Source organism: Macaca mulatta, chromosome 15 (genome assembly GCF_049350105.2).
Source record: "Macaca mulatta isolate MMU2019108-1 chromosome 15, T2T-MMU8v2.0, whole genome shotgun sequence".
NCBI lineage: Eukaryota > Metazoa > Chordata > Mammalia > Primates > Cercopithecidae > Macaca > Macaca mulatta.
In genome coordinates, this window is record NC_133420.1 from 58,292,551 (window position 1) to 58,308,284 (window position 15,734).

The 15,734-nt window shown below is 40.4% G+C and overlaps 2 protein-coding genes across 12 annotated transcripts in view; one reads left to right on the forward strand and one right to left on the reverse strand.

Moving 5' to 3' along the window:
• INVS (inversin) overlaps positions 1-10,893 on the reverse strand; it is a 236,930-nt gene extending 226,037 nt beyond the window's left edge. For 9 of the 10 annotated variants that reach the window (XR_013404658.1, XM_077965649.1, XM_077965642.1 and 6 more), the window contains exons 1-2: positions 10,720-10,893; positions 6,021-6,150 (exon numbers count right to left, since the gene is read on the reverse strand). Coding sequence is in view for 9 of the 10 variants with exons in the window: in XM_077965649.1 (XP_077821775.1) it covers positions 6,021-6,126 (106 nt within the window). In the remaining variant the exon portion in view is untranslated. Of the gene's footprint in view, positions 1-6,020; positions 6,548-10,719 lie in introns of all 10 variants that reach the window. The other variant, XM_077965640.1, reaches the window with a different exon arrangement.
• A 242-nt stretch (positions 10,894-11,135) lies between these two features.
• Positions 11,136-15,734, forward strand: part of ERP44 (endoplasmic reticulum protein 44) — a 115,196-nt gene continuing 110,597 nt past the window's right edge. For both annotated transcript variants that reach the window (XM_015117213.3, XM_077965655.1), the window contains exon 1: positions 11,136-11,352. In XM_015117213.3, coding sequence (XP_014972699.1) covers positions 11,296-11,352 — 57 coding nt within the window. In that variant the 5' untranslated portion in view covers positions 11,136-11,295. The remainder of the gene's footprint in view (positions 11,353-15,734) is intronic.

Below are 15,734 nucleotides of genomic sequence, written 5' to 3' on the forward strand. Positions count from 1 at the left end.
AATAATAACAGTAATAGGATATTAACTTACTGTCTACTATGTGTCAAGTATCATGCTAGATATTTTACTGTCATTATTTCATTTAATTCTCACACAAGTGAAATATCGTAATCTATAGTTTATGGATGAGGAAACTGACGCTTAAAAATTAAATGGCTGGCCGGGTGCAGTAGTTCACGCCTGTAATCCCAGCACTTTGGGAGGCTGAGGTGGGCAGATCACAAGATCAGGGGATTGAGACCATCCTGGCTAACACAGTGAAACCTCATTTCTACTAAAAATACAAAAAATTAGCCAGGCATGGTGGCGGGTGCCTGTAGTCCCAGCTACTCGGGAGGCTGAGGCAGGAGAATGGCGTGAACCCGGGAGGCGGAGGTTGCAATGAGCCCAGATGGCGCCACTGCACTCCAGCCTGGGTGACAGGGCGAGACTCCATCTCAAAAAAAAATAAATAAATAAAAATAAATGGCTTAGCCAAGATACTACTACTAATAAATAACAGTTAGAATTTAAAACTCAGGTTTATCTGACTCTAAAATCTATACCTTTTTCTACCAATACGACACTGGATAGTATTAAAATGAATCTACTAAATTCTATTCTCAATTACATTTCTAGTATTCATTCAAATTATTTGCGTTCGGTGTTAAGAGAAAAAGTTAAATATCTATAAATGATAACCATAGCATATAAAGATTTTACTATGTGTGTTTATGCTTTTCAGGCTCAGAAGTAAGCCCTAATACATCTGAATCTAGGAAGCGGTGAGTTATGGTAAAACATTAATCCACTGTATTAGGTTAAACACTAAGAATTGCTACTGAAATGATGTTTCATTCAGAGAAGGCCTCTTCAGTCCTCCTCCAGGACAATGGGCAGCACAGAAAGTGTTCGATTTAATTAGTTGTGTATGTAGAAAGAGACACTCATCTGTTTCCATGGAGTCAAACACATCACTGACATACTTCTCCATGGAAACAGAGAGGGGAAAACAGAAAATGCTAAAGTGAATGAATTCACTGAGCAGTTGGTGAACAAAGATGCAAGAAAAAAAATTCATCTGTAGTACTATGTCACTAGTTTAGAAAAGAGAAATAGCATATATTTAGAGATCATCAAATATGTGATACATAAAAAGATGTTTAAAATACATTGAAATTATGACCTGGCATTCATAGGCACAGAAAAAAATTACATTGAAATTTAAGATGAAACGTTATTTTTGTACAAATATATAAATGCTGGAAAATACTCCAGAGCAAAGGTGCACAGAAAACATAATGGCACAATTCTTAAAAGATGAGGAGTGGCACCCTCAGTCAGTAATTAATAAGAAGTTCCTCAAACAAGATGATAGAAAACAGAAAAACAATTTATAAATAAGTTTATTAGCTATATACTGGCTTCACATCATGATTACTTTTTGGTTTTTAAGGATTTTCTCTTTGGGGATTTTCAAGGCTTCAAGTTTTAATAATAACACATTAATTAATCTGTATGACTGAGTCATAAAAATATAAGTGTTTTTAATTTATAACATACTGCACTTTTTTTCTTTGAAGGTTATATTTTTAATTAAAGCAATAAAGAATTCATTTTACATGGTACTTTTTCTTGATACATCCTGACTTAAAATTTTTTTTTCTCATGGAATTTAGTCTCAACCTGCTCCTCAATTCAATTTCATTCAACTTAATTCATTTTTAGTCCTGGCCCTCAAGATGATTATAGACTACTTGGGAGAAAAGATACTTAAAGAATGATTATAGTATTTATTCATTCCTTCAACAAATATATTTCTTATGTGCTTACTATGTGCCAAGTACTGTGCTGGATTTTGTGGATTTAGTGATGAATTAAACAGACCCAGTCTACTTTCATGAAGGCCACTAGCCTATGGAGGAGAGAGATGTTAAAATAGTCATACACATAAATATACAGTGATAATCTGAAACAAGTTCTATGAAGAAAAACTACAGAGGGCCAAGAGGGAATACAATGAACAGATTTCATTGAGACTGGATGGTTTGAGGGCCTTTTTAAAGAAGTGACCTTAAAACTGAAACCTCAAGGATGACTAAGAGTTATTCAGACAGACAATGGGGAGAACAGCATTTCAGGCAAAAGCCCTGAGATGAAAAAGGGCTTGGCAGGTGTGAGACACTGAAAGAAGGCAAGTTTTTCTTGTAAGGGAGTGGTAAAACGTGAGGATGGACAGGTAAAGAGATACAAGTAATCTGTTACATTTTATTCCAAGTATAATGGGAACAATGAAAGAGTTTTGAGCAGGAAAATGACAAAAGTGTAATATACATACATTTTTTTAGTTCAAGTGAACATGGAACATTTAGCAAAAAGTCAAAAATGGCAACATTAAAGTGTTTAAGGGATGTATATGTAGGTGGTAAAACCACAATGTAATGATTACTATAAAAGTCAAGATAGCCTATTACCCTAGTGGGTAGAGAAGGATGCATTAGGGGCTTCTGGGGTTACTGACAATGTGCTGTTCCTTAACCTAGGTGGTTTAAGTGGGTGTTTGCTTTATGGTTATTTGTTAAATTGTACATATAAGTTGTATGCACTTCTCTATATCTATACTTCAAAATAAGAAAGTATATTTTGTTTTAATAAAAGAGTGAATTAAGGTAAATAAGTGGGGATAATGAGTACAGGTGGCCCAAGAATCTTGGTTTTGGTGACAGACAGCAATATTTGCCCCCCATTCATTCTTGCATTTTTCTTTTTAGAAATTGAGCACTGTGGGAAAAAATTTTTGCAATCTACTCTTCTGACAAAGGACTAATACCCAGAACCTACAAAGAACTCAAACAAATTTACAAGAAAAAAACAAACAACCCCATCAAAAAGTGGGCAAAGGATATGAACAGACAGTTCTCAAAAGAAGACATTCATACAGCCAACAGACACATGAAAAAATGCTCATCATCACTGGCCATCAGAGAAATGCAAATCAAAACCACAATGAGATACCACCTCACACCAGTTAGAATGGCAATCATTAAAAAGTCAGGAAACAACAGGTGCTGGAGAGGATGTAGAGAAATAGGAATACTTTTACACTGTTGGTGGGACTGTAAACTAGTTCAACCATTGTGGAAAACAGTGTGGCGATTCCTCAAGGATCTAGAACTAGAAATACCATATGACCCAGCCATCCCATTACTGGGTATATACCCAAAGGATTATAAATCATGCTGCTATAAAGACACATGCACACATATGTTTATTGCGGCACTATTCACAATAGCAAAGACTTGGAACCAACCCAAATGTCCATCAGTGACAGATTGGATTAAGAAAATGTGGCACATATACACCATGGAATACTATGCAGCCATAAAAAAGGATGAGTTCATGTCCTTTGTAGGGACATGGATGCAGCTGGAAACCACCATTCTGAACAAACTATCACAAGAACAGAAAACCAAACACCGCATGTTCTCACTCACAGGTGGGAATTGAACAATGAGATCACTTGGACAGGGAAGGGGAACATCACACACCAGGGCCTATTGTGAGGAGTGGGGAGGGGGGAGGGATGGCATTGGGAGTTATACCTGATGTAAATGACGAGTTGATGGGTGCTGATGAGTTGATGGGTGCAGCACACCAACATGGCACATGTATACATATGTAACAAACTTGCAGGTGTGCACATGTACCCTAGAACTTAAAGTATAATTAAAAAAAAAAAAAAGAAATTGAGCACTGTGAGTTTTAGCTGGGCATGATACCATCCAGGGCAAGACTTTTTTTTTTTTTTCAGCTTCTTTTGTTCTAGGTGTGGCTTTGTGGTCTAAGTCTAGTCTACCTCCTTAATGACAAATTGCTTTCCCTATGCTCTCTCTTTCCCCTTCCTGCTGACTGGGCTATCACTATAATGAACATATCTGCCTTTGACCCAGAAATAGAAGCATCATGTTGAGAATGGAAGAGCCAAGGACCAGCAGCATACCTGATGGTTTTGTAAAATGGAGTTATCTATCTAACCTACTCTGCCCACATAGCTGTGTACTATTACACAGCTGGGTTCAACTGCTTAGTAGTTGCCAGGAAGACAGGTTTGGTCCATCCAGAGTTGGGATTGCAATATTATGAAAATGAAATATACTTCTATCTTATTTAAGTCATGGTTGTATCAGTTTAGCCTGTGCACTAATGCAGTCATGAGGGAAAGTTGAGAATGGCAATACCTAGAGGGAGTTGAAGAAACAGAGATGGGATTTTTAAATAATGGAAACAATTAAGCATATTTAAGTGTTGATGGAAAGAATTTAGCATAGAAGAAAGGTTGAAGATATAGTAGTCAGAGGGAGAAAAAAAGAAGCAATGTCCCTGAGAAGACAGGAAGGGATGGAATACATAGCAGGTGTGGAAGAACTGGCCTTTAACAGAAAGACGGATCTTTGCTCTGTTTTAGCAGTAAGATGAAAGAGAAGATGGGTACAGATGGAGGTAGATTTGTAGATATCATGCTGAAAGACAAGGGAGTTCCTATTTAATGTCTTCATTTCCTCTAGTAAGCCTAGTGCATTAAAGAGAATGAAAGGAGGGGGAACTGGCAGTCAGAGGATTCGGTAGAGTGAGAGGTATTAAACATTCATTATGGAAAAAATGTGGTATGATAAGCAGTAAGTGCTGAGTACCTATTTGAAGTCGGTAATCATGAATTTGGGGTGCTATCAGTCTTTCAGCTGGATTTAACTGCTCTTAGCAAGATAGGTTTGGTACATCCAGAGTTGGGATTGCAACAGTCAAGTACAACAGAAGGCAAAAAAAAAAAAAAAAAGGTAATTTTTCCAAGAGAAGGATTTTAATAACACACATAGAATCAAGACTGAGTAGTGAGGAAGGAAAAGGCAGAAGGAAAACTGATGGTCAAAACTAGAAGCTAGCGGATTGGAGGTCTCAGTGAGCATGGAAAATTGTTGTTTGTCATCAGCAAGTGAGCTGAAAATAAAGGAGTTTTAGTTGAATGGTAGAATGTTTGAGTGATTTGGAGGTGGTAGAAAATGTCGAGTTCGAGTGAATGTAGATAGCTGAGGTAAAGTAAGAATAAGCAGAGGAAGAGAAATCTTCACAGAGCGTGTGATAAAATAGTTTTGTCTTTAAAGATGAGTGGAGTTTGTTTAGCACAGAAGAAGGTAACAGAGTGGCAGATAGACAAGAGGTAGGGGAACAGAACATATAGAGAAAATGAGACAAAATTCATGGCTTATTGGGAAATAGAAGTAATCTTTAGCTTAGCCAGAGGTTACGGTACACCAGAAGTTCCTGGAGAAACTGCAAATGTAGGGTAAAAAAGTCTGAAGGAACAGGTATGAAAGTTCAAGTAATTTGGACTTTATTTGGTAGCCTGAGTTGTCAATCATGATGTCACCAGACACTAGTGTGAATAAAGATTAGAAATAATACATTTTTATTGTATTCTCTTTGGGATTTGCAACTTGTGAATATCTGGATTTATGATAGAAAGACAGATCTTTGCTCTGTTTTAGCAGGAAGCTAAAGTTCTAGAAAATTCTTAACCATTCTTTGTTCTCTCTTCTAGAACTCTTACATTGGACTTGTCTATATATCATTTATACACGCAAATGACAGGGAAACATTGAATCAATTTTAAATCATTAAAAATTAAATTATTTTTAAACTTTAATACTTTGGGTATATATTAAATGTTAAAAGATTATCCACTGTCTCATTCTAGATATCTGTTAACATAAAGATGAATTCGTTCCCTTAGTACTTTAGAATACCTATCTAGATTTAGTGCTAAATACATAGAAATTTCTAAAGTACTTTTCACCTAATCCTAACCCATATTTTTAAGTTTTAGGACTTAATTTCTTTCTTGTTCATGTGTTGGAAGAAAATATATATAATAACATATTTCCATTAAAATGTATGAGAACACTGCAAATTAAAACTAACATTAACAAACTTCCTCAGGACAAACAGTTGCTTTTAAAGTTTCTGTACTTAAGGGGACTGCTTACCTGCGATGAGCCTCTGTAGAGCACCCTTATCTCCGTTAACGGCAGCAGCATGGACTTGTGATGCTAATGAGGAACCAGCAAACAGCAGGTTCTCTGACTTATTCATAGTTTTCTTAGCAATTGGAGCAACCTGAAACAATGATTCAATGAGCGCAGGGAGCAAACATTTCTGAAACCTGTCTCATCAGTTTCAAGTGGATATTTTATAAATATGGTTTACTAGAAATATTTGACTAGGATTAGAAAAATCTATAGTCCTGGCTGGGTGTAGTGGCACATGTCTTTAATACTAGCGGTTTGGGAGGCCAACACAGGAGAATTGCTTGAGGCCAGAAGTTTGAGACCAGCCTGGGCAAGATAGTGAGGCTGTCTATCTTAGTGAGACCTGTCTCAAAAGAAAAAAAGCTACAGTCCTAGTCCTAGAATTGGCATTAGGTGGCAAATTAGGTGATCTCTGTACAAGTTGCTCATCTGCTCATCTGTAAAATGAGAGGGTAGGTGCTTCCAGGACTCTTCTTAGGGACTATCTGAGGAAAAAAACAAAGACAATAATTAACATTAGGCACAGGGCTCAGGGTTACAGTGACACAAGCAATATGATGCCACACAATCTAAGTTAATACAAGTAATATGATGCCACATAATATTAAACATTAGAATTGATATTGGGAATAAAAGTGAGCCTGATCCACAAAAAAAGTATAACATAAACTTAATTTTGAAGTCAGAATTAGCTGGATTTAAGCACTAAATAAACTTAAAAAAAATTAATTAGGGCTGGGCATGGTGACTCATGCCTGTAATCCCAGCAGTTTGTGAGGCCAAGACAGGAGAATTTCTTGAGCCCAGGAGTTTGAGACCAGCCTGGGCAATATAGTGAGACCTCATTTCTACAAATCCCATCCTGTCCCCTTCCCTCATCACCCCTCCCCTCCCGTTCCCTCCCCTCGCCTCCCCTTTCTTCCCCTCCCCTTTCCTCCCCTCTAGTCTTTTCGAGACAGGGTCTTGTTCTGTCACCCAGGCTAGAATGCAGTGGTACAATGTCAGCTCATTGCACCCTCTGCCTCCAGGGCTTAAGCAATTCTCCTGCCCCAGCCTCCTCAGTAGCTGGGATTATAGGCACCTGTCACCACATCCGGCTAATTTTTGTATTTTTTAGTAGAGATGGGGTTTCACCATGTTGGCCAGGCTGGTCTCGAACTCTTGACCTCAAGTGATCCACCCACCTTGGCATCCCAAAGTGCTGGGATTACAGGCATGAGATCACCATGCCCTGCCTACCAAAAGTTTTTAAAAATCAGCAGAGCATGGTGCACACACTGTAATCCTAGCTACTCGGGAGGCTGAGGTGGGAGTTTTGCTTGAACCTGAGAAACAGTTTGCAGTGAGCTGAGATCACACCATTGCCCTCCAGACTGGGCGACAGGTTGAGACCCGGTCTCAGAAAAAAATTAAAAAATTAGCTAAGGCCGGGTGTGCTGGCTCATGCCTGTAATCCCAGCACTTTGGGAGGCCAAGGCGGGCAGATCACCCGAGGTCAGGAGTTTGAGACCAGCGTGGCCAACATGGCAAAACCCTGCCTCTACTAAAAATACAAAAATTAGCTGGGCGTGGTGGTGCGCGCCCGTAATCCCAGCTATTCAGGAGGCTGAGGCAAGAGAATTGCTTGGACCTCAGAGGTGGAGGCTGCAGTGAGCCGAGATCGTGCCATTGCACTCCAGCCTGGGCAACAGAGCAAGGCTCCATCTGAAAAAAAAAAAATTAGTTAAAAAAATTTTTTTAAAGAGATGGGATCTCGCTATGTTACCTAGGCTGGAGGGCAGTGGCTATTCACAGGGGCAATCCCACTACGATCAGCATAGGAGTTTTGACCTGGACCAGTTCACTCCTTCTTAGGCATCCTGGTGGTCTTCCACTCCTGGGAGATCACCATATTGATGCCAAACTTAAAGTGGACACTCGAATGGCATAGCGCACTACAGCCTGAAACTCCTGAGTTAAGCAATCCTCCCTCCTCAGCCACCTGAATAGCTGGGACTTCAGGCATGTGCCATCACACCTGGCTGAGTACTAAATTAAAAGGTACCTAGTTCTTTCCCTCATTCCCACAAAAAGTGAAATTTTTATTTGTTCTCTCCTTGGTCCACCAGGAAAATATACCTAGATTGAGGTCTTAACCATAAGATGTTGCTTGGAACATCATATCACTAAGATGAACCACATTTCAATAAGGACAATTTTGTTCTGACTGGTAGTCTCATGGAGCTTATAAGAACCTTTTAAAAACATGTGACAGGAGTTTGAGAAACCAGCCTGACCAATATGGTGAAACCCCGTGCCTACTGAAAATACAAAAATTAGCTGGGCTGTGGTGGCACACACCTGTAATCCTAGCTACTCAGGAGGCTGAAATGGGAGAATTGCTTGAACCTGGGAGGTGGATGGAGGTTGCAGTGAGCCAAGATCGTGCCAGTGCACTCCAGCCTGGGTGACAGACAGACACACTGTCTCAAAAAAAAAAAAAAAAAAAAGTATCTGCTGCACAGGAAGATAGTGAGATCCCTATCACAGGAGTGTTTAAGAAAGCAGAGACTGGACTATGACAGAAATGCAGCAAGAATTCAAATATCTGATAGGAAACAGGAATAGTTGCATCAGTGATCTTAAATATCCTTCCTAAACCACTAAAGCTGCTTTATCAAAGTTCCAAAGTTGAATGCCTACAAGGACCAGAGAGGTAACAACTGTTAGAAATGTAGGCAGTCAGAATCACGGTAAACTCGAGCACATGTACTTATCTAAAGGGAGCAGCTGTTAACCAGCTCCAGTTAATTGCTGCCACGAGGGTATGCAAGTGCTTTTCTGATTTCACCAAAAAGCAGGTCACGCCAATCGCTGTTACTCCTGAGGATCTGGGAGTTTTCTAAGATAAATTTATAATGGATGAGCTGGTATTTGTCCTGTCTTTGACAAGGATTATTGGTTCAAATTCTGCCCTTGAGAGAACATATTAATACTTTCTTAATTATGGTAAAGGACAGCTCTCTCTGTCTTTATTTTGCTGACGATTTGAGTTAAGGTACTGGCAGAAAATACGAAGCAAGAGAGTGTTGTGAGACACCTCAGTCATGTATAAGTGTAACAGTCATGTCAGAAGAACTACTGTCATATCCAGGATTACATTAAGGGTACTTGAGAGAAGCCACAAAATAGAGGTGGAGGTGAAAACATGGGAGGGGAGTAACCGTACTTGGGTTCTAGGCCCAGTTATATTTATAATCAGCAGTGTGTCCCCAGGCTACATCAGCTTTCTGGGTTTCTGTAAAATGCAAAAAATAATAAGGGTGGACCACGTTCACATTTGTTCATTCAACAAGCTGAGTGACAACTATGTGCTAGGCACTGTTCTAAACTCTAAGACCTGTCATTTTCCATTCTAAGTGATCAGAGTTTTAGGCACATCAGAACCACAAAAAAATTTCTTTACATCCTTTGAAAAACACACTAAAAATGTGATCTCTGTTTTTTTTATGTGTGTGTGTGTGTATATATATACATATACACTTTTTACTTCATAATTCTTAGCATGGTAACAGGTATATAACAGGTACTCAGTAGATGTTTGTTGGATGAAAGGTCACAGGCTGAGTGCTAAGTCCAAAAAGTGGGCAGGATCAAAGTTTAATTTCTTGAATAATGAGTTCATACTTATGAGTCTCTGCTCTTTTAAAATTTCCCATTTCAACACTCTTTGGACTCTGTCAGGGGCGTGGACAAGAGATAGGAGTACTAGTCTAGGAGTCAGGCAACCTTGGTAAGAGTATTAGTTCTGCCACTGTCTATATTTTGTCACCCTGAGAAAGCCATTATCTAGGTTTTTTTTTTCTTAAGAAAAAATGTATTTTTTGCTCCTTTAAAAAAAATAAATCATTTTTTATAGATAAAAATCAAAACCACTCTGTTAAAGTGCTATAAAATGCGAAAGTGTCATCAACCTTGCCTAATTATACAAGCCCGTGTAATAAAAGCTCTAATTGTAACCGTACAAAACTAGAGGTACTGCAGTCACACTCATAGGAACAGTAATTTTGATTAGGACTAAAGGGTTGGTTGGTCGGGAAGTTCTCAGAGATGGTGACATTTAAGATAGCATTCCAGAGAGAGAACGCGGAAAGGCCATTCCAGGCAGCAAGAAAGGTGGAGCAAAGGCGGGAGTGGGGAGAACCACAAAAGCACAGTGTGCCTCCTGGGTACTAAGAAGAGATCGCGTGGGCTCCTGGACCTCAGGTGTTTGCAGAAGAACCGCAGAGCTACCTGGGGCCAGGTTAAGATCCTCGACTGCTTTGCTAAGGAATTTCGTAATTATACTGGAGGAGCGATCCACGCCTCAGCAGCAATCACTCACGCAGTTTTCCAGTTTACGACGTGCTATCCCATCCCTTACCACACCTATTCCTTACAGGAGCCCTCAGAGACAATTAGGGATAAGTCATTGACTCATTCAACTGAGGCCCCGAGTGGTGGCTCTGACTTTAATAATGCAGGAATTAGAGCAGAAAGAAGAGGTAGCGGGCGAGGAGGCCAATGATGGAGGCTCAGGCCACAGCCTAGGCCAGGAAGGCCGTGAGTCTGCAGCAAAGGCCAAGGCGGTGCAGACCGATCGATCCGAGCCTCCCCAGCCAGGCCCCCTCCTACTCACCCTCGCCTCCTCCAGGACTGACGTCCCGGGGACGGCTCCAGGAGGTGCGACCCGGACCGGGCCGCCCCTCCTGCCAGGCCGGGACACTACACCCAGCCAGGTCAGACCCCACGGCGCTGAAGCTAGCAGAGCCCCTCAGAAGGCCGCCCGAGGCTTTCGGCCGCACACCCTTCTGGGAATTGTAGTTCCCATCCTCTGAAGCACTGCGTACACCCGCCCTCAGCCCTTCTATCCCACAGGCCCCAGCGCGTAGAGGACTCGGTGGACCTGGGCCGAGAGCCCAATGGGAAAGGAAGTTCTAGATGACCAACGGCGTGCGGGGTGAGGCTAGTGCAGGACTACATTTCCCGGAGTGCACCGAGGTGGGCAGGACCCGGAAGTGAGGGTGTGAGAGGCCTCTCTGGAAGTTGTCCCGGGTGTTCGCCGCTGGAGCCCGGGTCGAGAGGACGAGGTGCGGCTGCTTGGAGAATCCACCGCTGCCGCCGGCTCCGGGAGCCCAGCCCTTTACTAACCCAACCCAACCCAGCCCAGTCCCAGCCGCCAGCGCCTGTCCCTGCCGCGGAGCCCAGCGTTACCATGCATCCAGCCGTCTTCCTATCCTTACCCGACCTCAGATGCTCCCTTCTGCTCCTGGTGAGTGAGGGAATGACAGACCCATCGACAGACTCACGAACGGCCTCCCGCCCTCGCCCGGGGAGAACACTGCTACCCCTGCCCCTGCTTTCCCGTTTTTTCCTCCAGTGTTTTGGAGTGCACCCTCCCCCGCTGCCTTCACTCTCGCCATCCGTCTGTCGGCTTCCAGGCACGGGGTCCCCGAGGCCTGAGAAACCAGGGTCGGGGGAGAACGGGAGAATTAGCCCTGAGGGAGTGATACGTGGGAGGGTCGCGGCGTAGGAGCTTCCCCTTCTCCCCAAAGTCTGGGGTTTTCAGTTTCGACGGCTAGCGGACCTGGTGGTAGCTTGAATCGGAAAAGACCAAGCATAGACCTAGCATTCCTTCCCACCCTCTCCATTTGGGAAGAGTGTGAGATCGACAGGTGCTAGGGTTGTGTGAATCTCACTCTATCTAGATCCCTGAAGCGGTGCCCAGGTTGGCAGAACCCTCTGTTGTGGCTTGATGCGATTGGTTGGGAACCCGGAACTGGAGACTGCTTTGGATTCCACTGGGAGAATAGAGTTTGAAGGGTGGAAGGTGTGGTTACCTGACAGTCTGAGCGCAAGGTCTCCCTCAAATCTTGTTGCAATGTATTTCCCCATCGAAGCAGATTTCTTCTTCATTGTGCCTTATTTGAATATGCATTAATTCCTAACTGCCTAACCTGCTCAGCATCATCCCATCTTAAAAGAATCTTTCCCTAGTCCCTCTTGCTCCAGAGTGCGTCTTGAGTGTGCAGGCTAAGTGATCCAGGCTTCAGGTCAAATTGAGACAAAAGGGAAGAACTAGACACATATGGCAAAATGACTTACGTTTAATTGGGCTGTTATTATAATGTAATATTTGAAAATACCTTAATTGTAGTGGATTTTTAGAAATTCAGATTTAAACACGAAACTACTTTCTTTACAATTTAAGAAGCAATTTAGTGACTCATATTAAGTCACATAGCTAGTTACAGGCAAAGCTGGGATTAGAAACAGGTCTCTTGACTTGCAGTGCTTATTCCGCCATATCCTATTAAATGTTTAATATTTGTGTTTGAAATAGTTCTTTCTTTTCTTTTGTCACTTGCACCTTTTCAGAAAAAGCACTGTAAAAAACTAAATGGAATGTCAAAGTACTTTTGAGAACAAAAAGTTGTATATAAACATTGTAATATTAAATGATAGAGTGTCTTATTGCCACTTCTTACAAGTATACAATAGTAAATGACTTCTGTATCGAGGAAAATATTCTGTATAGTGCTATTTCTTGGTGATTTCATTATACACTGTAATACATTTTTCCTTCTAGAAGTGTTAGAATAATACCATTATGAGAGACCACTCTCTCCTTAAGACTGGACACTTATCTTTTTCTTATCCACTAACTTAAGTTATGAATTGTGTACACTTTTAGGGTATCAGAAAAAAAGGGCAAAATCTTAAGACATTGGAAAGGAAAGTTGAGACACTGAGCAGGCAAACTATATCAGATGCACTTTCCTCAAGTGGTATGTTTGGTTGTAAAGCTAAGTTATGAAGAAGAAATAATTTATTTTGGAATAACTCATGCTTTTTATAGAAAAACCTAATCTTGTTAAATGTGAGTTTTTTCCCAAATAGAATCTAGATTTAACTAAAATCTAAGCATTTTGTATAATTATCTTTCTAAGCAAATGTAAAGACATGAAAATCTGGAAAATATGTTAGAGAATACCTGCAGATATGAAAAGGCTGAAAAATAAAGCCCCAGAAAAGGTTTAATAAACTAGAATTACAGGTCAAACTAGATTTAATTGGAATACAGTGTTTACCTAGTTTTAATACTCATATGCTAGTTAGCAAATATTTGTAAAACATCCATCCTGTCTAATCACAACTTTGAGTTGCTTACTTAATTGGTAATTCTACTGATGGAAACTGCTTACTCAGTATTCTCGCTGTCTAATAATTTGTCCTCTTTGTTCCCCTGTGTACTTTTTTCCTACTCCTCCAACTTTCTCTCTCAGACCTCAAGTTTATTCCTTCTCACATACAGATGTAGAAAAGCCAAGTTCCTGTTTAGCTGAGGTCATCATTTTTCCCTTAAATAGCCTCCTCTAAAAAGCTATGCCTTCTCTTACTGTGATAATTTTCTTCAGGCACTTTGTACCTCAACCCTAGAGAACCAGACCTGTTCAAATTTAGTGGTGTTCATATAAGATAACTGCCTAAACATAATCCCAAACTTTTGGAGGCAAGCAGCTATCTTTTCCTTAGTCTCAAAGCATTTTGGAATATATCACTGTGCCACAAAACCTTTCTGGATGGGTAACTAAACACAAAAGCTCAATGTGATAACTTTTTTTCCTGAGCTTATATATATATATTATATATATATATTTTTTGTTTGCATATATATAGATTTTTATTTACATATATTTCGATCGATAGATTTAATTAGCTCTTTTCTGCTTATCTTCCTATCTAAGGTGGGTTTATTCAGGGTTTTCCCCTGGGAAAATGATCAGCAAGGGGGATAGAAATGTTGCCTGTTCTTCCTGTATTGGTTGTGTACAAGTTTTGAAAAGGCGAGATAAGAGAAATAAGACTAAATTGGAAAGAAGTTGTCTCATGCACCCTAAGTAACCTCTTCTGTAGTTCAGATTTGTAGCACTGCAGTCCATTTGTTTTATTGAAGATGTGTTCTCGTTAATCTCTTGATAAGTATGTTTATAGTTCATAATTGTTACTAGTCGTAATTGTCCCGCACGTGAACACCTAAGGGTTTTGCCATTGTTGTTCTTGGTTTGTTCAATATGTATAGGAAGCCAAGAAAAGTTTACTTAGTTTAGGAAGCTATGTAAATTAGAGAGCTAAGTAAACATTTATTTAATCGTTACAAGTACCTTAAAAATAAGCACAGTAGAATTCAGAGATGTCAATTTTATCCTTTAGTGTTAATAATATATGCAGATTCCAGTCTTCAGGAAGAGTACTTTTGTAGGCATGCAGTTTGATTGGTAACTAGGTGAGTTTTATTTATTTTGTTGATTTAACTTGCCCTAGATCAATAGTTTACAAAGCCTGGCTGCTCATTAGAATCATCTGTGGCTGTTTTAATGAAATGATATCGGGGCCCTATACTAGGTCAGTTATATCTGCGAGCCCCAGAAATTAGTTAAAAAAAAATTTCCCAGGTGACATACTAAAGTATGTCCCTCAAAAAGGTAAGAATTAAATAAAAACCACAATACCATTGTCACATCTGGAAAAATAGAAATTCCTTCATATCATCAAATATCTGGTCAGTGTTTGGGTTTTCCTGATTGTTTCCCTTTTTTTAAAAAAAAAAAAAAAAAAACAACATTGTTCAAAGCAAGGGCTATATAAAGTCTGTCTATTCCAATTGGCTCATATGTCGTTTATAAAACTTTTTAAACCCATAGGTTCTCTCTTCATCTCATTGTTTTCCTTGTAATTTGTTTAGGAAACTGATCCTCTGTCCTGTAGCATTTGCCACATTCTGGATATTGCTGATTACATCCTTGTGGTGGGGTTTTATGTTTCTCTGTTCCTTGTGTTTCCTGTACATTTGTAATTCAATTTATGTGGTCTTAACCACCAGCTGCATATATATTGCTAGGTTCATTTGTTTCATTTATCTTTCAATTTTTAGTTTTAAAAAATTTACCTTTTATTTTATAATTATATAAAATCTCTTCCAAAGCTAAATCTATAAAGCTAACTATATTTGGATAAGTCTAATTTGTCTCTTTTACTGTCTTATCTCCCCCTCCTAATTAAAGAACCCTTTTTTTTTTTTTCCTCGAGGCAGAGTCTAGCTCTGTCACCCAGGCTGGAGTGCAGTGGACTGATCACAGCTCACTGCAGCCCCAACCTCTGAGGCTGAAGCAATCCTCTCACCTCAGCCTCCTGAGTAGCTGGAACTCTGGGACTACAGATGTGTGCTACCACACCTGGCTATTTTTTTTTAGTTTTTGTAGAGACGAGTGTCTCACTATATTGCCCAGGTTGGTCTTGAACTCCTGGCTCAACTGATCCGCCTCCCTTCCAAAGTGCTGGGATTATAGGAATGAGCCACTGTGCCAGACCTAGGAAAATTTAAAAAAAAAAATTTTTTTTGAGTTAGAGTCTCACTCTGTTGCCCAGGCTGCAGTACAATGGCGCCATCTTGGCTCATTGCAACCTCCGCCTCCTGGGTTCAAGTGATTCTCCTGCCTCAGCCTCCCCAGTAGCTGGGATTACAGGCACCCGCCACTGTGCCTGGCTAATTTTTATATTTTTAGTAGAGATGGGGTTTCACCATGTTGGCCAGGCTGGTCTCAAACTCCTGATCTGAGATAATCCGCGTTGGCCTCCCAAAGTGCTGGGATT